Here is a 26,314-nt window from a genome sequence, read left to right on the forward strand (position 1 = left end):
TTTCTTTTTCCAGAAGAAATGAGCTTTGCCTCAATTCAAAAACACTGGTGAAGTCTGTCGATTGATTAAAAACTTAGTATATAGAATAGGCAAGTGTTGATGGCTACCAATGAATCCATTAATTATTCTCAGATATTCCAATCCTGCTCGGTTTGATGGCAGTTTCCTCCTCTCAAATTTACCCACGTTAATTCACAAGCATAGATTATGAGACACTCAAGCTATCGGTTGGTGCTTCTTCATTCGATCATCAACCACTTAAATCTGCTTGGAAGCATATGTAGCCAAACCGGTGCTCGCCACGCCGGACGAGGAGGGAGTAGCAGCCAAGGGACCAATTCGCAGGGCACCGCAAGGGCTAGTAGGGGCAGTGAGGCATCCACCCAGGTATTCGCCGAGACTACCAGTCTGGTTGAGAGAGGACAAGAGCTGGATAGGACCATAAGCTGCCACAAGAGAAGTAGAGTTCTGGGCAAAGTAAGTCGAGTTCACGCGGCTACCAATTATGGCGGAGTGAGCGCTGTGTTCGGCAGCTAGACGAGCCAGGAGGAAAGAGACCTCGGGGGACTCGGTGTAGCCGGCAAGACCAATGAAAGCGCCAGTGGCGGTGTCCTCGAAACGGTAGGCCCATTGGGCCCAAGCCTGGGTGCTGTAGACCTCGGGGAACTTGTAGTCACATGAGAGCTTAGAGAATCCGGGGGCTTTGGCGCCGACTTTCTCGATGGCAGCGCTGGATAGAGTGTTGTCCGTCTCGAGACCAAAGAGGATCTTCTGGTACGCTTGGAGGGTAGCATTGCTGGAGCTGCCGAAGGTGCTGTTCACGGTGGAGTTGTAGAAGCCCCCGATGAAGTCAGAGATACCTAGGGCGAATTGCAGGAGCCTGGCATCGGAAGCTGAGGGCGAGCAGGTTGCGGCTGAGCTTGCTGCGGAGGTGGTGGTGGCGGCGGAGGTGGCAGTGACTCCGGCCAGGAGGAGGCTTACAATGTTGAAACGCATAGCTCTTGGGAGTTATCTCGGAAGAGGTATCGTACAGGGAAAATGAGGAATATTTAGTTAGGAGGAAAAATAGTGGCTACGCCCCCAGGCAGTTAAATACCTTTCAAGCCCATCCAACCACACAATCTTCCAAGTCATCTAGAGTCATCATCACCCCAGCGACGCATGCGGTAGGCCTTCGAGTACATTATACTCAGTAGACTTTCTAGATAACCGGTAGTCGCCTCTGCATTGGCGTCATGGACCCCAGTATAACCTTTGAGCCTGGGCTGTCATGGAATCAATTTTGCCATGTTCTCTTGGAATGACGTCGACCACTTGACCACTATGCTGGGGCGATTTGAGTTGATATAAAAATCGGCTGAAACCAAAGCTTCAATGCTTTAAGATTCTTATCAAGTGGGTTCCGGATCGACGGGATATCCGGTGTACCCTAATGACTTGGATCATGGCGTCGTGGATCTGAAATTTCTGCTTAAAAGTTACTCGGAAAATGGATATGCTTCCACTGTGAATTTTTGCTGGTGTTTCATTCTACGACATGCTACTCTTTATGTTTCTATGCATCTTTGAAAAGAAATCTGGAAGTGATGATGGTCGTATTCATATCTTACACACCTGGGGGCATTTCAAGCCGACGGATGCTGGCGGATCTGCAACAGTAAATGTCGAAATTTAAAAATTTGTGGCAAATTTCAAGCCCCGTTAGAGATTTTCCTCATTTAAATCAAATCTTGCATCAAAAAAGGAATGGAACGAAGAGAGGAGACTGCTCCAAGGGAACAGATAGAATGGATAGACTGAGAAGTACATCAATCAGGAAAAGTAGATATATCATCCCCTCTGTCCCACCCAAAAAAAGAGGACGTTAGTTATCAGCGTAAATGTGCAACGAGACTCGCCTATATACATTTCATATAATGTGCGACTATACATACTCCGCTCAACAAGCAACTAATCCCCGTACACAAGATGATGAGCCCATATCCACTGCCATATCCCGCCACAGCAGAGCCCTTCCATGGGTCTACACCAAGTATAGCCTCACTCAAAGGACCGCTAACAACATTTCCGATTCCGCGCCCAAAGGCAATAAAACCGAAGATGATAGTGGCATCGGCAGACGGATTGACTCGTCGGACCTCGTGCGTCATCCCCGACCACGTCGCTGAGTAACACCCTGCGAATACTCCGTATGCGATGGAAAAGACGAACAAAGTGGACAAGGTTGCTGAGAATCCCCAGAGGAAAAAAACTGAAAGTGTACTGCCGACCGTTGAGATGGTGATGCAGGTGATGGCGTGGTAACGATCTACCAGATGGCCCATAGTAACACATCCAAAAACCGACGCCAGATTCAAAAGCGTGACCGTCAACGAGGAGAGGAAATCTGAAGCGCCGATGCTACGCGCATAAGTCGGCAGGTAGATTCCGGGCAAGAAAAACCCGAGTGCCTCGATGATGTTGCCGAGTTGGTAGAAACAAAATACCTTGGTTGTAAGGAAACGGAAGTTCAGACGCTGAAAGTCGACTGTTTTTCTGACAGGGAGCCGGGGTCTGTGGTAGTATATGAAAGGCGCAGCGAGAACAAAGATCACCACCGAGATTACCCTAAGCGTAGTTTCGAATCCGAAGCGATTCAACAGCTTCTCGAGGCCAATCGGGAAAATTATTCCAGACACTCCTGATCCAGCCCACGTTATCCCGAACGCCAGTCCTCGTCTGTGGACAAACCACTCATCCATGTACAAGATGGATGGACTGTATGCTATACAGCCGCCGATTCCGAAGCCGACTCCTTGGGAGAGCACGAGGTGAGTAACATTGGTGGAAAATGAGCCCAATGCCAAGGAAAGACACATCATAATCAGCCCTAGTGATGAGAACCAACGTCCCCACTGAGGAAGTAGGATCATCATTATAATAACTAGTGGACAGCTCAAATAGGATATTCCCTGTGCTTGGTGTTAGCAATAGACCGTGGTAAACGAAGCTGGTGATCTTACTGTGGCACATGTTCCAATAACAGCTACCATGCCAGAATCCTGGAAGGCTTCATGGTCGTGATAGTATTTCTGGAAGACTCCAAAGGTAAAGGCGAATCCTGTTCATAGTTAGACTCATATTGCCATCTTGTAGTCCTATCAGCCAGACTTACCCCATATCAAAGCCTCGAGCATTGTACAAGCCGCCAGAAACATCCATGCGTGGAAACCTCCGTCGACGGGTAGTAACGTCTGACCATCAACGGTTGACGTTTCTTCGAACTTCTCCGGGCATAAGTATGTCTGAGCTTCACTGCAAGATGATGAGTCGCTGCAAGAAGGGCGTCTTCTCTCCATGTTGTGGATGTTGAATTCAGGGAGTCTAACTAGAGGGTTGTTAGAAACAAAGGCAAGCTCCAACGGTGAAGGTGCCCATTTTAACTACTCTCTATAAGAAGCAATTAGGAAACTCTGGTCACATTGTTTCATCAAGGAGGTCTAGAGTTCGAAGGGATGGCAAAAACTCTTGGGTAAAGATCAACCGGGTGATGGAAGGAATTTCCTTACGTCGACGATTGAGGCTGGCATGCAACCTCAACGACCGAGCGGCATATTATACATTTGTGTATCTATCTCAAGCAGTGACTATAGCTCAAGAGTAGTCATATTGCTAATCTCGTAATCGGGCTGCGAACCTAATGATCCCGATCCAGTATCTAATAATTGACAAGACCACTGTGACAAATGATTGTGTTGTGATGGCGGATGACATTGAGCCCCTACTTTGAAGCCTCCAACGAAACAACGTTTTAAATGGCCGAAACTGATGTGCTTTGCTTGGGAAATAGAGAGATCTCCCCGGCCTGCGAGAGGGGGTTGTAGCATTAACGACAGCGAACTACGCTTGTGCGAAGGGATTGGAATGTAGAAAATGGTCATCATGAAATGGGGATAGAGTTATCGGAGACTTGCAACAGTGTATGACCTATGGTACCATCCATAAAGCCCCGAGCTGCAGATCATTTAAAGGCCCCTTGTTCGGTAAAACTCCGTGTAGTGCCACGTTAGACTGAGGATGAGCTAGGACGCTTGGGCCTTGTCATCAAGGAGCTATAAGAGGGCTAATCATATCGAGTTCATGTGTAATAGCACGCAAGATCGTGTTAAAAATAGTATACCATGACCTACGTTTGATGGAAGAATGAAATAACTCTAATGGACTCGGCATTCGCCAATGTGGACCTGTATAACTAATTCTGAAGATAATGTATAGAACTATAGGTAGATGACTTCCTCGTCCCAAACTATGCGTCTTAGGTGGCGAGCCAGATATTCTGATCCGTGCCATACCCAAAAGGAATCCAGGAGTCATTGAAGTATCTCTGTAGCACAGTTTGCATGTAGTCCATATCATCAACACAGTATCCACCACCACCAGGGCCAATATGTGAACAATGTACATCGGGGCGGTACTGCACCATATGCTCATGAACTTCCCGACACAGCAATGTGTTGCGACCCAGCTCATGAGCCTTTCCAAATCGCACAGTCTTGGTCAAAAAGTCATAGCAACTTGCAGAATCCGTATATTGCTGATTCGAACCTATGCAATGCTGTTCATGCGTGTCACAGATGGCCGTGGCTAGCAAATCAGCAACATATGCGACAGCCTGTTCAGGTTCAGTGGCGTTAATTTTTGTTGCGACCCCTTCAAGTAGGAAGTCGAGTAGATACTCGAACCAGCGGAATGTTGCATCGTACTGTGCGATCTTGCCGTCTGCATTGAATTTGACCCAAGTGTCGATCGTCACTGGGATAAGGACGCCGAAACTTGTTGCGTTGAAGGTCACGACTGTTGTTGCGGATGCGATGTCGTCATTGGCGGTGAATTGAGTGATGTTGTATGCGATCGGGACACCGACAAGACTAACGTGGTCTGGATCGGCGAATAGGCCGAATATGTATTCGCGGTTCAGCTCGTCGCCATCGAAGGTGCGGGTGATATCAACGCGGCCTTGTACCTGTAGTTTGTTAGATGATGAGACTAGTGGATCGCAAACTCGGGCTGAACTCACATCAGATGTGAAAATGGCTGATTCATTGCCCTGTGTCTGGTTCAGATTCTCAGGGTAGAGAAAGGAATCCCAAAAGCCCTTCTCGAGTTTCCAGAGTCGGTCAAAAGAGAAGGTTGGTTTGGGATTCTCGGACAAATCCTTGCCTTCGACAGAAGCAAACAGAAATGCAGACACAAGTGAAAGAAGCCAGCTCCACTGACCAGATTGAAGATGCATGCTAAAAGTTTCGGGGTAGCCTTGAAATATTTTTGAGTCGGCTTGGACTTGCACAAGAAGGTTTTGGTCCTTGTACACAAAGGACATCGTTACTACGAGGAATCCAACTAGTGACATTCCATCTTCGATGGCAGGCATGTTCAATTTCAAATCTTCGAGAAGACGGTGCCGAACACTGGATGGCTAAACTTGTATTGAAATAGCCATGGCTCTCTCGCCCGCATTGGCAGGTGAATTTTTAAGGACAACTTATTCGAAATCATAATATCACGGTACAAAGCAAGTCGGTTCTAACTGATTCCAAATTGAATCCAATTAGCTTGAAACTTTTCGCCGTCGCATATTTGTATTCGGGTGGTCGATAACCCCACCACTCCCAGCCTCCTTGCACATAGTTCCGTCGAACAACCTCTCATTCCAAGTGAAAAGATATTGGAAATTTCCCAAAAAAAAGACTAATCACATTGCTTAAACATGACGCAAGGCTTTCATAGCATTTCAAAGAAACGAAAACCTAGAGACAACTACTTCGAAGGAATTGGATTTCTGCATCAACAGTTCAGGTCTAACAGCGTGAAATGATCGATGCAAATGCCTTTTTACGATTTTTACAAAAGAGGTCTACTTTAAAACCCACAGTAAATCTGCAGAGCAATTATCAATCACGATTTGCTTGATGCAAAATAGGAAACGGTTGTTCGATTAATTCGGAATGTTGTACTTTCGGCTCAAAACCAAGTCTTGTTCTGCTACCACTACATTGGTCTCACTATGTTTATCTATATTTCTAGTGACGAACAGACCAGTAGTCAAAATTGACCAAATGGAACCAAATCCCCTCTATAGAAAATTGTACATTGCACAAAACCGGCCTGCTCAATCTCCAAAACTATAGCGAATCCAGCATATCCTGAAGCTGCCATGCAACAGAACTCTCGCTCCGCAGATCCTTCTTCAAAGTAATACTCAGCTCAAGGAAAGTCCTCTCGAGAAAATCACAAAGTCGAGGGAAAGTAGTCTGGAAGAAGCCAAGCCGCTTGCGAGTGACGAGCGGATGATCGGGGAAATACACCGAGATACCAGCCGCCAGCATCTTGATCTTGCGCATGGATACAGCAGTCATGGCAAGTCTCTGGCTTACGAGGCTCTGGTAGCCTGGGTAGTTAACTAGAATCTCATTCGAGTTCCGTTCGGAACTTAGAGACCTCTTGTGTGTAGTGTATATTATGATCGCTGAAAATGGATCGAGGAATAGGTAGAACGTGAATTGATGATGGTTCTGTACTTCGAGAAGGACTGGCTCGGGGTCATCTATGCCTTTGGGGTTACTATATACAATTGAAAAGGCAATTAATCACTGCGATCAACCCGTTCTTTGTATTCTTTGTTACTTTACCGGCCCTCGTCTGGAGTGAACCCAGGTCTTGGGATTAAAGAGACATGAATCTCAACAAAGAAGCAAGCATGTATCTAGTCAGTGTTGATGTGTTGAGTCTTGAGTTTTGTTGCTGTATTCTCGGACTAAAAGTATCGTCTTCGGAAAAATTTTCTCCGAGCAAGAGATATTTACAGATCAATAGATGATTAATGATACTACTGGTTGACAATAAATTGCCCATTTTCGCGAATATCCCGACTGGAGCTTCCGACATAAACAGTAAAGATGCCACTAGGAACAACCCATTTCTGTATCGGCACGTCCCAGTAGCTCAAGTCCCGCCGAGTGAGCTCAAAAGTAGCCGTCCCCGGCTCTCCCGGTTGGAGATTCAGCTTCTGGAACCCTCGCAGTTGCTTGGGAGGAGTGCTTGGGACAGAATCCGGAAGACCAAGATAGAGCTGAGCAACCTCGGCACCAGCGACCTCGCCAATGTTCTGGACAGTGACAGAGATAGTGCCGACTGACTCGAAAAGGTCCTCTGCCCCACCAGGAACAATGCGTCCACTTGATGCCCCAGCTTTACCGGAAATACTAACCACAAGTCCAACGTAGTTGAAGGTCGTGTACGATAAGCCATAGCCAAACTCATAGCGCGGGGCAATGTCATTCTTGTCGAAGTGGCGGTAATCAACGAACAGATCCTCGACAAAATTGTCGTCTAGCTCAGTGGTCCAGCCGGCTCCATAGTCTGAAGACTGCTTGGCGATCGTGTATGGGAGCTTGCCGCTTGGAGAGGTACTGCCATAAATCACATCAACGAGGGCGTTTCCGCTTTCTTGGCCTGGTAGCCCGGCCCAAACAACTGCTTTCACTGAGGGCTGGGCTAAAACGGTCTCGAGAATAATGGGCCCCACGCTGTGTATGACGACTATCACATTCTTGTTCACTGCTGCGACGGACTTGACAAGGTTGTTTCCGTTGTGCCAGGGATCTAAATCGTTTCTATCGCCAACGTTGCCCTCCACTGTAATGTAACTGGGCGGGATGTTAGTGATTGTCAATACATCATGGGTGCGGTGATGCAATTCCGACTCACCCTTCACCGCTGTCTGCATTGATGAACACCACGGCAGTCTCTGCCGCTGCGGCAGCCGAAGCTGCAGCTGTAGTGCTATCGGTTGTACTCTGGAAAAGTTCCGTACCGTCTTTCCTGGCCTGGACTCGGATCGCATCAAGAGGACCAACGAGGTACTAGAGTGGTATCGTCAGTGTTTCAATTCTGGGACTGATCTGCTGGCATTGGCTTGCTTACAGGGAACTCCGACGTGCCGCTGCCCCAACCCATAGCTAGCGTGCCATTGTTGCAGCCGCGATCTGAGCATGCATTGGGACCACTGGGGTTGACGATAGCATCCTGTCCAATGATTGCAAGGCTCTTCGGTTGCTGAAGAGGAAGAGCGCGTTCCTTGTTCTTCAATAAGACAATGGAATCACGGGCAACCGTGCGGGCGACAGTCGCATGGTCTCCTGTGACGTCGACACTGGCTCTACCACCGTTCCATGAGCCGAAAGACACCTCGGGGTAGCCTTGGTCCTGATCGAGAAGATACCAAGCTGCTAGGATACGCGTTGCCATATCGTCCAAACGTGATTGGGGCACAGAGTTATTGGTAACGGCCTGCAAGAGATTTGGTCCCCAGAAGATACTGCCAGGTGGCGTATTGAAGTCACTTCCAGGCATCGTCATATCGAGCCCAGCCAAAGCACTGTTGACACCAGTGTGCTGCGCGTTCCAGTCGGTCATAATGTAACCAGGGAAACCTAGCTCCTTTTTCATGAGGTCATTCAAGAGAGAATCATTCTCACAGGCCCAAGTCTCATTCAGTTTGTTATAGGAACACATGACAGATGCGACATTTGCCTTAACTGCGTTCATGAACGGCCATACATACAGCTCATGCGTCGCACGGTCGCCGATGTTAGAGCTCACTGTTTCGCGCCTGTGCTCCTGCTCATTCCCGAGCCAGTGCTTTTATCATGGTCAGAACGGACGAGTAAGAGTGGAGTGGTGGCGAGCTTACCTTGGCGCAGGCCTGAACGCCCGAATCTTGCATACCCTGAATTGTCTCTTCCATAGCTACTCCACTGAGATACGGGTCGACTGAGAACCCTTCCCAGTCCCTACCACCATCGGGATTCTTTCCTAGAGGACCAGCGACTGGCCCTAGCTGGACATGGACACCCAGACCTTTAGCTTCTTTACCTATTGCAGCACCGCGCGCGTACAACAAGCTACGATCCCAAGTTGCTCCTGCGTTAATACCCGCAGGGAAAGCTGTAACGGGGTTGGCAAAACGAATTCCCAACGGCGAGTCCTGTAAACACAAGGAGGGATAATCGATGGAGCTGGCGGCATATGTGTTGCCCACGCAGGGTCCTCCTTCCCACCCAACACCAGTGGCAATGCCGACCTTTTCAGTCTGATTTAGCTTCAGAAGTGCTGCTTGTGCCTTTGAATAGGCCGCATCCCAGCCAGCAGATCCCGAGCCATAGGCATCAGCCACAACACTGAATGCCAGAACAGAGAGAAGAAGGTTCCGCATAGTGCCGTCTGTCGTGGATGGTTGCTTGGGAATTTCCTGCTGATCAGACGGCACAGGCATGCCCTTTATAAACCCCCATGTAGGATAATTGGGCTTAAATTCCCGTGGCCTGCAATGCCCCCCCCCCCCCCCCCCCCCCCCCCCCCCCCCCCTAGTCCCCAACGCCGGCCTAGGTGCAGATTTGAAACCCATGGCCAGAATGAAGGGGTTTTTTTATTAGCCAAGACATCATAACGTGAGCTCCGCATGTACAGCGACACACGAAGGGTACCATTGTGACACTGAAAGATTCAGGTGAACACGGTTAGTCCACCGATGGCCTCGGAACATCGGAGAACGTCCCTTTGATTGGCGCGTGAGACACGGAATGTGGAAATAAGTCACTGGCTATTTTGGAGGATAGGCTAAACTTCTTGTTTTTGGATGACAGGCAGACTTGGCACATAATTTGGCAGCTTTCAGCCTTGTGCATCTGTGCTATCTGGGGAAATGTCCGTTTACACCCCATCGCTGCAGGTTGCCGAGACGGGTCGCCCGTGTGCTCCATATGGAGTAGGGGCGGGACAGCAGCCCCCTTGGAGCCTTTACCATCTTTCGGAGTCAGTTCATCAACGCAATGAGCTCGTCTAATTCAGTCACTCTAAGGGTTGCGATCCGGTTTGAATTGAAAGATTGAAAGAATTGAGTGCCTGGGGTGTCGACATTTCGCCCTCAGGCAAGTCATCAACAACCATGTTCCAGGGCCAATTACCAACCCGTGTGGCCTTCATTCATCAACAAATCCATTCCAGTCACGTAGCTACTTGCATCCGATAATAAAAACACAACCGGAACCCTGTATCTATGCGATGTATGCTATTTCCCTATTCGAGTGAGTACCTAAGGATTCTTTTCCTTTTCCAGCATCTCGAATCCCTTGCCGAAGCCAAGCTCGCCCGGCATATCCCCAGGCGGAGGAGTACTTTGAACAAACCACTCGTGTCGAACAATTTCCCATTGAGATCCCCGAAATGGCAACACAGCAGCTCTAAGTCTTTGGCGATGTATCAGTCGTACTTGGTCAAAGCGTTGGGTGAGAATGCACAAGCCCAGACTTTCCGACGGCATCCTTTGGTCGCGGATGGTGTGCATGTTCTGCATTTCTGGTGAAACTTCTGACCATACTGTCTTGCCGCACCGCTATCTATGTGGTCTCCTCTCCCTCTTCTAATCCTTATTCTTCTTCCCTTAGCAGCCAGCAGCTTTATTACAGTCGTTTTGCTCTCTCTCTCTCTCTCTCTCTCTCTCTCTCTCTCTCTTCTCCGGGCTTCTCAGAGTAGATGCAATAGGAAAGAGGGTATATATGCATCGGTTAGTTACAGCCACCCAAACACTAATCTAATCAGAGTTTTCATGCAGGCTCCGAGATAGAAGGCCTACGAGATATAAGACATTTTTAAAGGTGTGAAGTGAGATGATAAGTCTGTTAAAGAGAGAGAGAAGTTGCCTTGTATGAGCTAGTCTCATACTTGGCATTGGAATACCCCAAACAATCCTGTAGCAAGATTACGCATCAATGAGGTTGGTACTTTGCTGCGCTGTGGTATCTTGCTCGTCGCCCGAGTTGTCGCGGGTATCCTTACTAGCAATCTTGCGAGCGGAACGGGCGTAGAACTCATCAAGAGTACGCTTGGGCATACGGTTAAGGAGCTCCCTTGGGTAAATTCGGAGTAGATTCCAGGCGATGTCCAGAGACTCGAAGATGGTGCGGGACTCGTGGGAAGATTGGCTAATAAATGTACGCTCGAACTTTTCCAGGAACTCCAGAGACAGTTTGTCTTCGGCAGAGAGGGCTTCTTCACCAACGACAGCCTTCATAGCGGCTACATGGTAAATCCCGTTAGAATACTGAAGATGACGAGGGTAGAGAGAAAAACTTACCAGCATCACGACCGATAGCGTACTTCGCATAAAGCTGGTTAGACACATCTGAATGATCCTTGCGCGTGCGACCCTCGCCAATAGCAGATTTCATAAGGCGAGAAAGGGACGGCAGAACGTTGATCGGTGGGTATACGCCCTTGTTAGCCAATTGACGGTCAATGAAAATTTGCCCCTCCTACATAGAATGTTAGTCGCTGATCTCTTCGGAACGAGAAAGCGGGCTTCATCTTTTCAACGAACCGTGATGTAGCCTGTCAAATCGGGGATCGGATGCGTGATGTCTTTGTAGAAGGAGGAAGACGTTAGCTTAGCAAGAACAAGGTCTAAGATAAGGAGAGGGGAGCTCATACCATCGTTAGGCATAGTCAAGATAGGGATCTGAGTAATAGAACCATTTCGACCCTCAACACGACCAGCACGCTCGTAGATACTCGCCAAATCTGTATACATGTAACCGGGATAACCACGGCGGCCAGGGACTTCTTCACGGGCAGCGGAGACTTCTCGTAGAGCATCACAATAAGCCGAAAGATCAGTCATGATAACAAGGACGTGCTTCTCGAGTTGGTAGGCGTAGTATTCAGCAGTCGTTAAAGCCAGGCGGGGAGTAATAATACGCTCGATAGTCGGATCGTTGGCTAAGTTCAAGAAGAGAGTGGTACGCTCCATACTTCCGTTTTCTTCGAACTCGCGAGTAAAGAATCGAGCGGTCTCCATATTAACACCCATAGCAGCAAAAACAATGGAGAAGTTCTCCTCGTGGCCATCATGGACATCCTTGGTAGGCCTGACTAGACTTGCTTGTCTGGCAATGGCCGATGCGATCTCATTATGAGGAAGACCGGCGGCAGAGAAGATAGGAATCTTCTGACCACGAGCAATTGAGTTCATAGTGTCAATAGCAGAGATACCAGTAGAGATCATCTCCTCGGGATAGACCTAGGGAAATGCGTTAGCTTATATTGTCTGTAAAGTTAGAGGTAGCATTTACCCGGGTGTAGGGGTTAATAGGCTGGCCATTAATATCCAAGTAGTCTTCCGCAAGCACTTTGGGGCCCTTGTCGATAGCACGTCCTGAACCATCGAACACACGACCTAGCATATCCTCGGACACCCCAAGCTTCAAACTATGACCAGCGAACTCGACTTTCGTCTAATTCCAGTTGTCAGTAACTCTTTAAGCAAGAAGTTTTCTCGCAAGGTTTCTGACCTTCTTCACATCAACACCCGAAGTGCCCTCAAACACCTAAAAACCCAGTGTGCTATTAATGTCCATCCATCACGATTTAATCGATCGAAACGGCATTCATCTCGGTTCATACCTGCACAATAGCTCGGTTTCCTATAGTGAACATCGCCAAGATCAGCAGACTATTTTATGGGAAGCTTATAGTAGGTACACAAGTGCCATAACAGGTCGGGGAGCTCACCTCTGGCCTCCAATACTTGACCAGAACGCTCCGTGCCATCGGGCAGTGTCAGCGATACAATTTCATTGTAGCGGGGAAATTTGACCTATATCGCGGTACAACATTCTATTAGCCCATAGCTCCATTCCTTGTGCCGGACTGTCCCCAAAGGTCTCACATTGTCCAGGACGACCAGCGGTCCGTTAATGCCTCCAATGGTGTTGTAGCGGATGCGGGGCTTGACGTTGGTCATTCGGGGGTCGATGAACCCTGGCATGGCGAGTGAATCAGATCGTCAACTAGCAGGGCGCGAGATGATAAAGGGTCGGATAGGAGCCGAGTACGGTGAAATGAGCTGGCCACGCTGTTTGCCGGAGATCGGGCGGTGACGCGGCACGTGATAGCGTACGCCTTTCAAGGTTGGCGGATGACCTCCCGAGAGGGGTCCCAGCACTTGTTTGGGTTAGTGCTATAGGGAATTTCGGTTCTCGCAAGAGGTATTTGGATCACCATGAAAATATGTCAATTGACCATTTTTTTTTTCTATTATGGCTCTAAGTGACTCTGATTCCAGTTTAGAACCCACTAGCTGCTCAAGGCCTAGTTGGCCGGAAAAGAGAACGATATCTGCGGGCATGCCTTAGCACGACAGAATTTCAACGCGGCGCAGACTTTTAGAAATACCCTCGAAATATTTATACTATAACACGCTTTGCTGAGGAAATTTTGAGTCTGGTAGGATATGATCAATGACGCACAATCACACTCACGTGAGAATTTCCAATCTGTTCGCTAATGTATCGCTCAATCTCAGGTGTATATATATAGCTACGCGAATTGTAGTCCGAAATATGGATAGCAAGGACAAATTGTTGATCTGTCTCGATCTTTCAATTAAGCCTCTTCGTGGGCTGTATCGAATGACAAGATTGCCATTAAAATCGCCACCGTTTGATCCGCCATCTCAGACACCAACTCATTTCGATGGAACTTATCATTCTCAAGTATCAAAAACTGACCTCATACGATGGAGAAGAACATGGGAAGGTCACTGGCAGACTGATAAAGTAGTCGGACGAAGAAAGACCTCTTTGATCATGCTTGACTCTTAGAAGTAGATTAAGCCGATATAATAACCCAAGGCGATGAACAAACAACGAACATGGATTTTTGAAGATGGTATTGTCAAATGTGACACATTCTTAAAACGGATGAAGCACATGATGGAAGAGTTACTTGCTGAATGTAGATTGTTAAAATCTTAATCTGAGGATATGCGACTACAGAGTGGGGATTCGGAGGTCTTCTCGTGCTGTGGTAAGATCGTGGTTGGAGGGCAGCGGATCCTCACTATTTGGTGTTGTTCTGGCCCCTTTTATACAGAGATATATAGACACATTACAAAACGCTCTAGAATAGCTGGGTTATTTTTAAGCATGCAGGTATCTTCAATTGGAAGTCGCATGCAAGATTGACTTGACCCATATCCACTTCTGTGCCTCTTCAAAATCCCACCTTAGTTTAGATGGTGGCGTTGTGGCTCCATTACTGCTCGGATGCATGGTCCATCTTCATGAAACCTGATCATGATCGTATGTTGGTCAATGCAGCAGCCAGGGCCATAGTTCTGTTGGGTTCCAGATGCTGTCAGGCCATTGTTTGTCGCTACAGAAATTCTGCCATTGCGTCAAAATAGACCAGATGCCTTATAACGACCTATGTTGGGGGGGTTGTATTGATGAAAAGTAAATTGAAAGAATGCTCAGAAGTAGGATAAAATAGAAAACGGGATTGAATGACTTAGGTCCCACGTAGAGTTTGCTCTTTCGCCCCCTTCAAATGCGTGCTCACGGTTTACGCGGGGCGAATGAATTTTGCCTCTCACCGCCACGAAGGCCCTATATCTCCTCAGATGCCCCGCATCTTTTAATTCTCTTCATCAACACCTCGTGACTCCCACTTTCTTTCAAAATGTCCAAGATCTACGTCGGGTATGTCAAAACCCATCAAATCTTGATGCGGAGGTGACGATTTATACTGACAACCTTACTAGAAACCTTTCATGGCACACCAGCGACGAGTCGCTGCGCGCGGCCTTCGGTGAGTTCGGCAACATTGTCGACTCTGTACGTGAAAAATTCCAAAAATTCCGATTTTCGCTTCGGAGCACGGACACTAATATTTTCATCTTTTTCAGATCGTCATGGTTGACCGTGAGACTGGTCGCTCCCGTGGATTCGGTTTCGTCACCTTCTCTTCCGCTGAGGAGGCCGAGGCCGCCATCAACGCTCTCAACGAGCAGGAGTATGTTTTCAACCCCTCCCCTCCCGATTAACTCGAAACGTAAGTTGCTAACCCTAATCTAGCCTCGATGGTCGTCGCATCCGCGTCAACCTCGCCAACGCCCGCCCCAGCGGTGGCTTCGGGGGTGGTAACGGTGGTGCCGGTGGTGGCCGCTGGTAAACGTTGATCAGTGACCCGAAAAAGTGCGCGATGGTTATGCAGAACGAGAAAAACGTGACATATTGACGCTTAGCGTTGGTAACGGTGCTTTGTGTGCCCTGAGAAATCAGTCACAGCTCACAAGGCAGTTACTAGAGTTACTCAAGAAGTAGATAGTATTTTCCCTCGGTGTTATACCTCAAGGACATTTGGAAATTTATTCAGGGCCGATCGATTCGTGCACTGATACACAAACCATTTTTGAACTTTTTTTTTGGGGGTAAAATTTTCACAATTGTTGTGCCCAACTCGATGTAAGGCTGCCATGAGGCTAGACTTCTGTTCAAACTATTGGTCACAATGTAGCATCTTATACGGAGGACATCCTTTCATTTAGAGGTATCGCCCCAGTGTAGCAATTGGAAATAGAACAAGGCGGAATACACAATGCTACGTGTCCTCTTGCACAGGAAATTTTCGGCTCCGCCCTAAAAAAGTTCAAAATCTCATCGGGTCGTTGACTTCGAAAGTTGTCCACAGCTAAACGTTCGCTGCTTGAGATATACACTCGTCTTCTTATCCAATCTGTAGCTAGTCCATTTTCTTGCAAAATCCGACTCGGATGAAGCCAAGCTACGGAAAAAAAGTTGTCTCTAGGCATGCCACGAGAGCGGGTCAAAGGCCTCCCATGAGAATCACTTATCCTAAGCCCCCTGCCACAACTTTGAGCCTCATGTAAAACATAGATTCATTACTCTGTTACACTGACTAAAAATAGTATCTTGAACATTACCGACGTCATTGGCCAATTGCTTCCAAAAGTGATGCCCCGCGGCTCAGCCGCCTGGACCCACCGCCACATCTTACTTGTTCACTTTATCAACATCAACATCTTCAACTCTGCACAGCACCCACATCACAGTATACCAATCCAAAATCATGGCACCCCACGAAGGCCTCGTCCACCCGAAAGAATACGACATCAAAGACAGCAACGTGGAGCTAATCGGCAGCGACCTTGACCACCGCGTGAAATACACCTCAGCCCTCACCGAACCTGCCTGGCAAAGCATCGACCAAGCACCCGGCCTTACAACCTGGCGCATCGAGAACTTCCAAGTTATCCCCTGGCCGAAAGAACAAACCGGGCAATTCTACGACGGTGACAGCTTTATCGTGCTACACACCTACAAAGTCGGCGACGACAAGCTCGGCCACGACATCTTTTTCTGGCTTGGCAGTAAGACAACTCAGGATGAAGCAGGTGTCGCGGCTTACAAGACGTTTGAGTTGGACGAGTTCCTTCATGGCGCTGCTACACAATACCGCGAGGTTCAGGAGCACCCCTCTGACGAGTTCCTCGCTCTGTTCCGGAACTACTCGATCCGGTCTGGTGGTGTGCGTTCCGGTTTCACACATGTCGAGCCTGAGGAACGGCTGGAGGTGACTACGCTTCTGCGCATCTTCAAACACCCCGGTATTGCGCGTGTTGACTCGTTGATCGTGTATGAGGTCGAACCTACATGGAAGAGTCTGGATGAGAATGATGTCTTTGTTTTGGATAAGGGAGATAAGATTTGGGTTTGGCAGGGGAAGAAGTGTAGTCCGATGGAGAAGGCGAAGGCGGCGCAGGTGGTTAATGATATGACGCAGGCGAAGCATGTTGATGTTGAGGTTCTGTCACAACTTGAACCCAGGTCGAAGATCTTTGTTGACTTGTTGGGTGGGAGGGATGTCGCTCCGTCTACTTTGGAGGCACCGAGACCTGGAAGGTTTGCAAAGAAGGGTGGTGATGAAAGTTCTCGGCCGCGCGGGCTTTTCAGACTCAGTGATGCGTCTGGGACGTTGTCTTTTGATGTTGTTAAGGGTGGGGGACGGGTTGATCGGTCTGACTTGGATGGGAAGGATGTTTTCCTTTATGATACTGGGAACCGGGTCTGGGTTTGGCAGGGGTCTGGAGCTAGTGCGAGGGAGAAGGCCATGTGGCTCAAGGTTGCGCAGTTCTATGTTCAGAAGATTCAGGAGAGCCAATCTTCTGAGGCGTATCTCACGCCAATTTCGAAGGTTTCGCAAGGCCATGAGAGCCCGGCATTCTTGAAGGCCTTGGAGGCTTAGAATTGTACATATACCATAGTAATGAGGCAATATGATCATGATCGTACTATTCATCCACATTTCACCTTAGGATACAAGATCCATGCTAGTCATCTTAGATCAAACTATAATCATTCTCCCCTTTGTCCAACGCATCGGCTTGTTTCCGCAGCACATCAGACCGGAATCTCCTAAACGCAGCTTCAATTCTCTTCTTGCTCTCTGGATCCGCGTTTATACTACTCGTCCCCTTTGCCACACCACCAGCAAAGCCTACATGGAAGAGTTCCAGTTAGCAAAAATTCCACCAACCCCCAATCATCACATCGTCGAATATCTTACCCAGCTCTCCACCTAAAAACAACCCGCCAGCGCTGGCAAAAAAATACGTCGCGACATCACCCAAAGTAGTAGGCTTCAACAACGGCGTGAGGTCAGGAATAGACTCTAAACACGCAAATCAATTACACCACCTTTCTTCTTAACCACCAACCCGGCAAAGAAAAAGACATACCAGTCCTTCCATCTTCAAAAACAACCTTGGTCGGTCTCTCCTGCGCACGAATGGCAGAGAAGAACGCCTTGCGTGTGCTACGCAATCGGATGGCAGTTAGAACACCGAGACTCACACCGACCGCAGAACCAACTGTTGTCCATAGAGAAATTGAAGATGCGGCTGCGTTGAGCTTGTCGCGGTCGGCGGAGTGGAGGTCGTGTTGAAGATGCTCGTCGGCGAGCTTGGCTAGCTCGTCGGAGCGGCGTTGGCGGAGAATGGCGAAGGATTCGGACATTTTGGAGTATATGGATCGGATAAGGGGTTTTGCAAGAGGTATCAAAGTGTAGACCTTGAAATAATTAGGTCTGAAGCTTTCAAACCTTGGAGGTCAGGTGGTGACGTCATGATTTTTAAGGTCGGAACCCAGCTTGGAAGCTCAACTTCGAAGATTGTATGGAGAAAGCAGGGAGGATTATTGCATTACCTCCTCGCCCTAGATCGTCAGAGTGAACACATTGTTGGGGGGCCTCGGGGTAAACCCATTGCTGTCAACCATATCTCGACCTCAGTCTCAAAGCCAGAACTTGCAATAAGACGCCCCGTCGGTCATACACCTTCTATGTGATAGAGCTGGAATAGAATTGAAGCGTAGAAGTGATCATAGATCTTTACACAGGAATAACTACACGCCTAACGAGCCAGGACCCTTCCTGATCGGACGTTAGATTCAGCCTCAACCTTCTACATGGTTATCTGTTCATTCACCCTCGTAGCCTAGGCCACCATTCCCAAGCAAATCCGCCCTCAAATAAAATCCCAAAGGCCGACGTCTGAGTTAAAAAAAAAAGGCCTCGTAATGGGCGTCGACCTTCTCCGTACAGCAACATTATCCCTCCAATCTACCTTGGCACAACTATACCTGTTTAAAACACCTGGTTGCACATGGTCCAAGCAATCCCCCACACCCACGCCAAGAACAAGAACCCCTCATCATAGCCACAAACTCCAAAGAAACCGCAACACGGCATAAACAACTCCACACTTTAATCTCCGGCTATTGTCTTCTTGTCTGGTTTAGTAGAAATATACCTCGACGCACGGGTTATCTTAACGACACGCCCTAGCGTGGATGGGCGGAGAGTTGCCGCGAGAATATGGGGTTCTTTCATACGAGGTGGTTTGCGGTCCTTGGATTGCTTTGGAGAATGAGAGAGACTGTGATACAGACTTGATATGAAGATTCCGGAGAGATGTAAGGAGAGGTTTGGGAGGAAGGGGATACGTTTTCTGTGGGGTTTAATCAGGGGTATAGTGAGTTTGTACGGGTGGTTGTTAGGGTGCGTGGAAAGGAGGTCTTTTAGGTTTATGGATGAAGATGGGTGGGGACCGTTTTGTGCTTATAAGGAGGACTTTTGCTTGTCTTAAACGGAGTTGGGTTTTGAAGGGGTTGGTAACTTGGGAGGTACTTGGAGGTATGGCCTGGCTTTGTTTACCTCGGTAGCCTTTACGTGTGACCGCTGGGGTTTGGGATGGATGATTTAGCAAATTTTTTTAACTTTTTTTCGCTATTTTGGATGGTGTGTTGCAGTTCATATCATACATAAGAGAAAACAATGCATGCTAGACAAGGTTAGCCATGCCACAGACATACATGGGAGGAACTCGAACGTACTCGTAATCATCTGGAATACAACGGCCCACAGATACCAGTGGTGTGATCGATATGAGCCGCTACTAAGCTTTTTTATCGTAGGCTGAGGCGGGGCCGTATATGCGGGCAGACTCGGATCAGCAGTGCTATCATCGAGTTGCTTTTCACGGGCCTTGCTGATAGTAGCAGTACTCATAGTGGTGGGATTTGGCGCCTTGAGAAAGCCTTCCTTCTCAGCTTGTTGAATGGCTGCCCACCACACCGATGCCATTTCCTCGTAGCCAGCGGCTGTCGGATGAATATTGTCGACGAGTTGCTTCCACCGAATGAAAGTGCTCATATCAGCGAGGACGAGACTTTCGTTTCGCGCTCGGCGTTTCGCTGCAAGTTCTAGGTATTGCGTGCTGATTTCTGTGCTCAATTGAGGCTTCTTTCCGTTGAATGTGAGGGTTGATAAGATGATGGTTGTGTTGGGGATGTTGTCGAAGAGGTATGTTAGGAGAGAGTCCATCCGCTGGCCCGCGGTGGCTACTTTGTAATTTTGTAGAGCATCATTTGTGCCAGCGCTGTGGGAAAAATGTCAGCATGCAAAGAGATGGGTGTTTGCACCATCAGTTGGAGACCTACTTGAGAAGAATTAGATTAGGTTGTTGTGGGATGATCAGCTTGGCATGGGAAGCTATTTGATCGATTCTCCAGCCGATGTGTCCATCGTGGTCCTAGAAAGAGTCAAAATAAATTCTTTAAAACAGGTCAAGCAAGAGTCGGACGTCTCACATTATCGTGCATGGTGCCACTCTTCATAGTGCCCACCATATCAACCTCCCACCCAGCATAGCGCAATTGTTGTCGAATCCATTTCCGATATCCATTTCCATCTTCCGATTTGTATCCCATGGTAATAGAAGCACCGAGGGGCAGAACTCGTAGCGCAAACGGCTTTGTGTTCGGAGCTTGAAGCTCAGAGACATTGGAGTCCGAAGACACCACAGTATCATCAGAGATCATCGGTGATGCCGATACCACTGTCAGCCATATTAGACAAGCCTGGACAACCCAGAAAATGGGTGTCGACTGCCTCATGGTGACCGGTGACTGGGAGGGAATTTTGCAAAAACATCAAAACATCAAACCGGGAATCCCCATGTTCTTATATTCACCATCTGACCCAAATCTAACGTCAGATCCCAGTGATCAAATGCGTACTCAAAGGCTCTTGATTTGCTGGTGGGTTTTGCGTAAGCTACTTTAGGCCCACTGGGTGGCTGGGCCTCTCTAAGCCTCGCTCAGATACCAACCTTTCAAGTGCCCCTGATCTCTGAGTCACTTTGACTTAAACCCCAGTTGTCAACTCAGTCGCTAGGGCTTGAAATTAAAAAAATCTGCTCCGTACGGAGTACACAGACAGGAAGATGTTTCATTGCAGGCTGGTCGCACACAGTATTTACCGTTCCCAATTGGGTTTAGCCTACGCAAGGCATCAGCTGTCCCTTTTCGTGGTCTTTTTCACGCACGTGTGACTGGCGTAATCTCCACATTCGCTGCTGGTTTCACCTTGTCAACTACAGGCTCTACTTTTATTGCATGTCTAGAAGCCAAGACTTTACGCCCGCGAGGCTTGTTTCGTCCTCAGTGCTTCTCACGAATCAGCGTCGCGGGCTCATCCTCGTTCCCTCTTGGGCGCCCGCGGAAATTATGCCTGAGACACCAGGGCATCGACCCATGGCACATATTGAACCCTGCAAAGTCCAACTATAGTGCATTCTTGGGTGACTCGGGCATTCTATCGGGTAAAATAGCTGCGCGATACTTTAGCGTGAGGCTATCCAACGCATGTCTCGTATCGCAGAGGATAAAATGCGCCCCATTGCGTCGCGGTGAAAAGCTCGCCTTAGTCTTCCGAAGAGGCATGGAGGCTCTTACAAAGGAAGAGAAGGCTAAATTCTCATACGGAGTAGTGTCCGTAATACACTGTGCAAATGACCTCGGCAGTGATCTCGTCGGACTTTTTGTAAGCGGATGCTGCGACCGGATGCACCGTTGGGGGGGGGGGGGGGAAATACGGAATACTAATTTGACACATGAGGTGTTACGCACCTAATGCGAGTCGAGGGTACATCTGCTGGATTCATACTCCGCATAGTGAGTTACTCGAACCTGCTGTCATCCGGAGGTAATGGAAATAGCCATGACCATATTCAGAGCGATGCTCCGCCTTCAAGACCACGCTTTCCTAATTAGAGTTCTGCCACATAGTTATGCCCACGTTATTACTTCTGGTCTATATAGTAAGAAAAATGGGCATTTTTGTTCACAAACGATCGCTTGTCTTCTTAAAATTGCGTCAGGTTGATATATTTATCTCACTATTGTCCAGTGCTTGTTGCACATCCTTGTCCCCGTCCTCTTCACGGCCAGCCTCGACTCAGGTCGCTGTTAAGAACTCAATGAGTCCATTCGGCATTGTTTAACCGTTACTTGATAGGTTTTAATTCGGGACAGAATGCCCTGTTTTCATTGAAAGAGTATTTGATGATTCATACGAGGTCAAGCAATGCTCATGTCAAATAAACTTTCGGAAACTCAACTCCAGGAACTAGCTTAATCTGATATGTTGATGTCATCGCCCAAACAATCCCAACAGACACAAGTTCAACCTCACACTGAAATTCGGAGTGGATATCCTCGCAAAGCACACAATTGACGATGATTACTTGGCGTTCTATCGCTCACACCTTGCAACGGGTTCGTGTCGCATCCTGGAGAGGTGGTCTGAAATGATGTATTGATCATCGTGCAGCACCATGCGCCCCTCAAAACCCAAGTAAGACAGCTAAGTCTACTTGAATACCAGTCACACAAACTGCTCCAAGACGTAAGATGTCTTTTCATGCAAGGTAACCTTAATGCTAATACAACACAGTTCAAACTACCAATTCCACCGGGGTTCCTGGTTACAACCCCAGAGCAAGCAAGGCATGTTGTCTCCGTGATGAGTAAGTCTGCACCAACCCTCTCCAAATTCCCCTGTCAAAATCTAAAATTCCACCAGATGGACCATCAGTGATAAAAGCCCAAGTCCTCGCAGGCGGACGCGGCAAAGGTAACTTCAACAGCGATGGGAAAAGTGGGGTCCGACGTGTCGAGTCGTGAGTTTCCCCGTATCCCAAACATGCTAGACCCAGGTCTAACGTACCCAGATCAAGCGAAGCATTTAAAAGCGCCAGTAACATGCTCGGGTACTACCTAACCACGGCGCAAACACCAGAGGATGGACTCCGCGTTGACAAGCTCTACATCAACAAAGCCATGGCCATCGCTCAGGAATTCTACTTCGCAATGATACTCGACCGACAACACACCTCACCCGTGCTATTAATATCCTCGTCCGGGGGGACAGACATTGAATCGAACATCGACAACCTGCACAAACTCTGCTTTGGGCTCTCGACAGGCATCACTGACGAAATCGATGCGTATGTTCAAGCAGAGCTGGGATTCTCCGATGTCGAGATGAAGGACATACACCGGATCTTAGTGCAGATGGTCAAGTTGTTCAAGGAGAAAGATGCGACGCTACTTGAGTTGAATCCCCTGGTGCGTACGGAGGAAGGGGAATTTGTCTGTTTGGATGCCAAGTTTGGGTTCGATGACCTGGCGCGGTATCGACAAGAGGAGATCTTTGCGTTGGAGAAGAGGTCACCGGAAGAGGAGGAGGAGCATCAGCTGGCAAAATTAGGACTTTCTTATGTGCGACTTGATGGGAATATAGGGAACATTGTTAATGGGGCTGGGTTGGCGATGGCCACTAATGATCTGATTAGTCTGCAGGGGGGGAGATGTGCGAACTTTTTAGATGTTGGGGGTGCGGCGACGAAGGAGGCTTTGTCGAAGGCTTTGGGGATTTTGAAGAGTGATCAGAGGATTAAGGGGATTTTGATAAATATTTATGGGGGTGAGCATCCACTTGAACAGTGGGTTAGTGGAATTACTGATCAATGATAGGAATTGTACGATGCGATATGATTGCCGAGGCGATTGTTGCTGCTGCTGCTGAGATGGGGGGTTTCAAATGTCCCGTTGTGGTTCGGTTGCAGGGTACGAATTCCGACAAGGGATTGAAGCTGGTCAGTAGATCTGTCCGGTAGTTATCGAGCGAGCTAACTCAATTGGTAGATTGAAAGATCCGAGTTGGATAACTTGATTGTAGAAGCCGAGTTCGAAAATGCTGCCCAGATGATCGTGAAGCAAACACCCGGGGTTGAAGTTTAATTAATTGGTTCAATAATCGAAAGACAGTCACTGATCATGTCACTATATGTATCTAATGCCATGTCATAGCCTCTAAGGTGCCCGACAGTACTCGAAGCAGACAGGTGCATATTAATCATCCTCTAAACCATAAGCGCGCCTTCACACAAGACCATACCCCAAAATTGCAGGAATGCGTGGTAGTCCGGTTAAGGACTGCATAACCAATTTAAAGCCCAGGCTCGACCTTGATCGGCGGATGAACCATTTTCTCCTCTGCGGTAGGCTTTCTACCCCAGACTCGGCGACTAAACACAATCAGCAAATCTAACCTCGCATTATGGGTATACAAGAAACTCACGCGTATTCGTAAGCATGGGTACGGGGGTTCCTTAACTCCGCTCGAACCTTGGACAGATACACCTGCACCTCCTCCTTAGTCCAGGGAGTGGGCGCACCGAATTTGGTGAGGAACCACATCGCCCAGCCCTCTAGCGCAGCAACCCAGTGAGCGTATTGAAGCTGCCCGACTTCCTTGAGAAAATTTTCTCTCGGCCACGGCCCTAAAGGAATCTTATACAGCTTTTCCTGTACATCGATAAACCCAGCCTTCTCCATTGCGCCTCGCATTGTCTCCTGTGTCAGGAGGGAGCGGCAGGCTCGTTCGGAGCAGCCGATGAAATTATCTCCCCATGTGGCTAGAGCCCCGCCTTCTTTCAGGGTGCCGTCGTCGCTGTAAACTCGTACATCTAGTTCGATCTGCTCGATCCAACCGCCTGGAGTGAGAGCACTGAATAGCGTAGTGATTAGATATAGGTTTTCTGGCAGGTATAGGCTAGGGTGTGGATTGGGGACTCACTCGTAGCATTGCTTGTATAGTTGATCCCATCCCTTAGGTGCAAATGCCCCCAGCATCTGACGCATGTGGATAAAGTCAAATGGCTCTTTCCAGGTCCACTGCTGGAGGATATCGTCTACTTCGAATACACAGTTGGGTGGCATCCATGTCACGGGAGGAGGAAACATGTCGACGCCACGGACAGTTGCTGCAGCTTGTTAGTCAAACAAGATAGGAGAAAAAGGGGAAGCAATGGATTACGTACCAGATGGATACAAATCCGCCACATCACTGGGTGAGTGTAAGCGAAACTCGATTGAAGAGGCTGGGCGGGAACTTACATGGCCCATGTTCCTTTCCCGGTCCCAATGTCCAAAATATGCTAGAGGTATCTCTTAGCAATGGGTAAAATTTCCAAAATTTAGGTCACTCTCTCACCCGAGGAGATTTGCCAATAGGAGCATGGTGGAGAGGGTTTTCACGGTCATGATCTAGCACGAGAAACATCATATGACTGAGCATCACACATAAGTTGTTGCTTCAACCAGACGGAAAGACGAGGGGGGAGATGCGTATTTACCCAATCTCAAAAGCCTCAAATTGTTGTTCATCCGAAGGACTCCTGTGTGGCATTATTAGCTTCAAGCATCCTATAGTAAAGCATCGCGACCGACCAATAGTCATCTTCTTTCAGAGCCTGGTATCTGCTCGTACTATTAGCAAGGGCGCATGTATCCACTGCTTCAACTGATTTGCTCACCGTCTGCCATTTTCCAATCGACCTTTCGCAATTGATGAGGCGATAGATGTGGTTTCCCTGAGACTGTCAGAAGACAAAATATTGTGGACATCATTTCAGCAACTCACGACTGAAAGTCTTCAGGCTCCCAGTCATCCGTCAGAGTGTAGTAATCAGAGTCCTGCCAGTGTGAGATAACATATCAGAAACTGCGACTCAAAACTCACCACAACAATTTTTTCCGCCATAGTTTTGTAGTTTGGACTACGGAGTAGAACAGAAAAAAACGTGGCAAGACAACCGGGGAGATGTCGGATGCATCTGGCCAAGCTAAGCTTATTTTAGTTCTAACGGTGTACTTTTGTTAGGGCTAAGCGACAACTATAGTGTGCCTTGTCATGCACATCAAAGCTGTTCTCTTTCCATATTTGGCAGGTGGGTATCGGCCCGTGTCGGGGGCCGGAGGATCCCCTGCCGAGCCCGCTGTCCACTTTGGAAGGTTGCTAGATAAACATCACCCTTGTCTTGCATCGCTGGTTTTCATAGTTCCACCGAAAAGCAACTAGGATTCCATAAAAAATGAACCGTTGCATCAATCACCACAGAGATGTGATATGTTGGGTGAGAAGACCCGCAAATGTCAAAGATTCCACATCTCCCTGACTCCGGGAAATGTGTCTGTTACCAATCAGCACGATCCTACGGCAGCCTCTTCTGGGAAATGAACGCACCGCATAAAATCAGACTCCGACAACGAGGACGAGTTCTCCGAGATAGTAATATCATTATCCGGCTTGTTGATCCAGCTGCTGAGAAGGGAAGATTCTAGCAGCGTGGATGATAGGAGCAAATGCCGAAAATCCCGTCGCCATGAAAGTCGATAAGCGTAATAATCTCTTCACACTTGGCTTTTGGAGATGGGGATGCACCACTAGGTCTTGACAAGTCCCGCAGCACCGGTGCTGCAGCACTAAGGCTTGGCAGCACCAGACACTTGGTTCGGTGCTGCAGTGCTACAGCGGGAGTGCTACAGCACTATAAATAGTGTAAGCACGACTAACCTCGTGATATACATAAGTTATATAGAAAAGCCAGTAACTTTAGTGTATTTTGATTACAGTAAACAGGGAATCTAGAAAAAATCATTATCATATTTGTTTAATTATTTACGCTTTATTTAGTCCTCTTAGTATATGTGTATACATCATCATCTCTCCG

At 48.1% G+C, this 26,314-nt stretch overlaps 12 protein-coding genes across 12 annotated transcripts; 3 read left to right on the forward strand and 9 right to left on the reverse strand.

Annotated features, from left to right (window-relative positions):
- Window positions 1-258: 258 nt before the first annotated feature.
- On the reverse strand, window positions 259-996 carry Pdw03_5302 (uncharacterized protein; the record flags this gene model as incomplete). Its single annotated transcript, XM_014683522.1, has 1 exon — window positions 259-996. The coding sequence occupies one exon, from the start codon at window positions 994-996 to the stop codon at window positions 259-261; it is 738 nt and encodes a 245-aa protein (XP_014539008.1).
- Window positions 997-1,898: 902 nt separating this feature from the next.
- Window positions 1,899-3,338, reverse strand: Pdw03_5303 (MFS monocarboxylate transporter, putative; the record flags this gene model as incomplete). The annotated part of the gene is made up of 3 exons (XM_014683521.1): window positions 1,899-2,951; window positions 3,003-3,100; window positions 3,155-3,338. The coding sequence occupies 3 exons, from the start codon at window positions 3,336-3,338 to the stop codon at window positions 1,899-1,901; spliced, it is 1,335 nt and encodes a 444-aa protein (XP_014539007.1).
- Window positions 3,339-4,294: 956 nt separating this feature from the next.
- On the reverse strand, window positions 4,295-5,272 carry Pdw03_5304 (uncharacterized protein; the record flags this gene model as incomplete). The annotated part of the gene is made up of 2 exons (XM_014683520.2): window positions 4,295-5,002; window positions 5,057-5,272. 2 exons carry the CDS (start codon window positions 5,270-5,272, stop codon window positions 4,295-4,297), a joined length of 924 nt encoding a protein of 307 aa, XP_014539006.2.
- An 889-nt stretch (window positions 5,273-6,161) lies between these two features.
- Window positions 6,162-6,395, reverse strand: Pdw03_5305 (uncharacterized protein; the record flags this gene model as incomplete). Its single annotated transcript, XM_066101023.1, has 1 exon — window positions 6,162-6,395. The coding sequence occupies one exon, from the start codon at window positions 6,393-6,395 to the stop codon at window positions 6,162-6,164; it is 234 nt and encodes a 77-aa protein (XP_065957963.1).
- A 470-nt stretch (window positions 6,396-6,865) lies between these two features.
- Pdw03_5306 (putative beta-glucosidase L) lies at window positions 6,866-9,313 on the reverse strand (the record flags this gene model as incomplete). The annotated part of the gene is made up of 4 exons (XM_014683519.2): window positions 6,866-7,685; window positions 7,747-7,901; window positions 7,963-8,679; window positions 8,732-9,313. The coding sequence occupies 4 exons, from the start codon at window positions 9,311-9,313 to the stop codon at window positions 6,866-6,868; spliced, it is 2,274 nt and encodes a 757-aa protein (XP_014539005.2).
- Window positions 9,314-10,798: 1,485 nt separating this feature from the next.
- Window positions 10,799-12,862, reverse strand: Pdw03_5307 (V-type ATPase, B subunit, putative; the record flags this gene model as incomplete). The annotated part of the gene is made up of 9 exons (XM_014683518.1): window positions 10,799-11,115; window positions 11,174-11,351; window positions 11,417-11,457; window positions 11,527-12,115; window positions 12,168-12,329; window positions 12,387-12,422; window positions 12,499-12,518; window positions 12,607-12,691; window positions 12,764-12,862. 9 exons carry the CDS (start codon window positions 12,860-12,862, stop codon window positions 10,799-10,801), a joined length of 1,527 nt encoding a protein of 508 aa, XP_014539004.1.
- Window positions 12,863-14,556: 1,694 nt separating this feature from the next.
- Pdw03_5308 (Nucleotide-binding, alpha-beta plait) lies at window positions 14,557-15,048 on the forward strand (the record flags this gene model as incomplete). Its single annotated transcript, XM_014683517.1, has 4 exons — window positions 14,557-14,576; window positions 14,639-14,711; window positions 14,783-14,889; window positions 14,952-15,048. The coding sequence occupies 4 exons, from the start codon at window positions 14,557-14,559 to the stop codon at window positions 15,046-15,048; spliced, it is 297 nt and encodes a 98-aa protein (XP_014539003.1).
- A 918-nt stretch (window positions 15,049-15,966) lies between these two features.
- Window positions 15,967-17,142, forward strand: Pdw03_5309 (Actin-binding protein Fragmin, putative; the record flags this gene model as incomplete). Its single annotated transcript, XM_014683516.1, has 1 exon — window positions 15,967-17,142. The coding sequence occupies one exon, from the start codon at window positions 15,967-15,969 to the stop codon at window positions 17,140-17,142; it is 1,176 nt and encodes a 391-aa protein (XP_014539002.1).
- Window positions 17,143-17,236: 94 nt separating this feature from the next.
- On the reverse strand, window positions 17,237-17,912 carry Pdw03_5310 (E3 ubiquitin-protein ligase listerin; the record flags this gene model as incomplete). The annotated part of the gene is made up of 3 exons (XM_014683515.1): window positions 17,237-17,394; window positions 17,464-17,568; window positions 17,636-17,912. 3 exons carry the CDS (start codon window positions 17,910-17,912, stop codon window positions 17,237-17,239), a joined length of 540 nt encoding a protein of 179 aa, XP_014539001.1.
- A 1,299-nt stretch (window positions 17,913-19,211) lies between these two features.
- Pdw03_5311 (Lipase, GDSL) lies at window positions 19,212-20,351 on the reverse strand (the record flags this gene model as incomplete). The annotated part of the gene is made up of 4 exons (XM_014683514.2): window positions 19,212-19,237; window positions 19,290-19,834; window positions 19,896-19,987; window positions 20,046-20,351. The coding sequence occupies 4 exons, from the start codon at window positions 20,349-20,351 to the stop codon at window positions 19,212-19,214; spliced, it is 969 nt and encodes a 322-aa protein (XP_014539000.2).
- Window positions 20,352-21,974: 1,623 nt separating this feature from the next.
- Window positions 21,975-23,540, forward strand: Pdw03_5312 (Succinyl-CoA synthetase beta subunit, putative; the record flags this gene model as incomplete). The annotated part of the gene is made up of 7 exons (XM_066101024.1): window positions 21,975-22,013; window positions 22,069-22,143; window positions 22,192-22,264; window positions 22,321-22,417; window positions 22,469-23,223; window positions 23,274-23,395; window positions 23,445-23,540. 7 exons carry the CDS (start codon window positions 21,975-21,977, stop codon window positions 23,538-23,540), a joined length of 1,257 nt encoding a protein of 418 aa, XP_065957964.1.
- Window positions 23,541-23,748: 208 nt separating this feature from the next.
- Pdw03_5313 (S-adenosyl-L-methionine-dependent methyltransferase) lies at window positions 23,749-25,344 on the reverse strand (the record flags this gene model as incomplete). The annotated part of the gene is made up of 11 exons (XM_014683512.1): window positions 23,749-23,827; window positions 23,881-24,309; window positions 24,379-24,565; window positions 24,623-24,648; window positions 24,699-24,739; window positions 24,796-24,871; window positions 24,938-24,979; window positions 25,032-25,061; window positions 25,118-25,174; window positions 25,225-25,277; window positions 25,324-25,344. 11 exons carry the CDS (start codon window positions 25,342-25,344, stop codon window positions 23,749-23,751), a joined length of 1,041 nt encoding a protein of 346 aa, XP_014538998.1.
- Window positions 25,345-26,314: the final 970 nt, after the last annotated feature.

The sequence above is a fragment of the Penicillium digitatum genome, chromosome 6, assembly GCF_016767815.1.
Source record: "Penicillium digitatum chromosome 6, complete sequence".
Lineage (NCBI taxonomy): Eukaryota > Fungi > Ascomycota > Eurotiomycetes > Eurotiales > Aspergillaceae > Penicillium > Penicillium digitatum.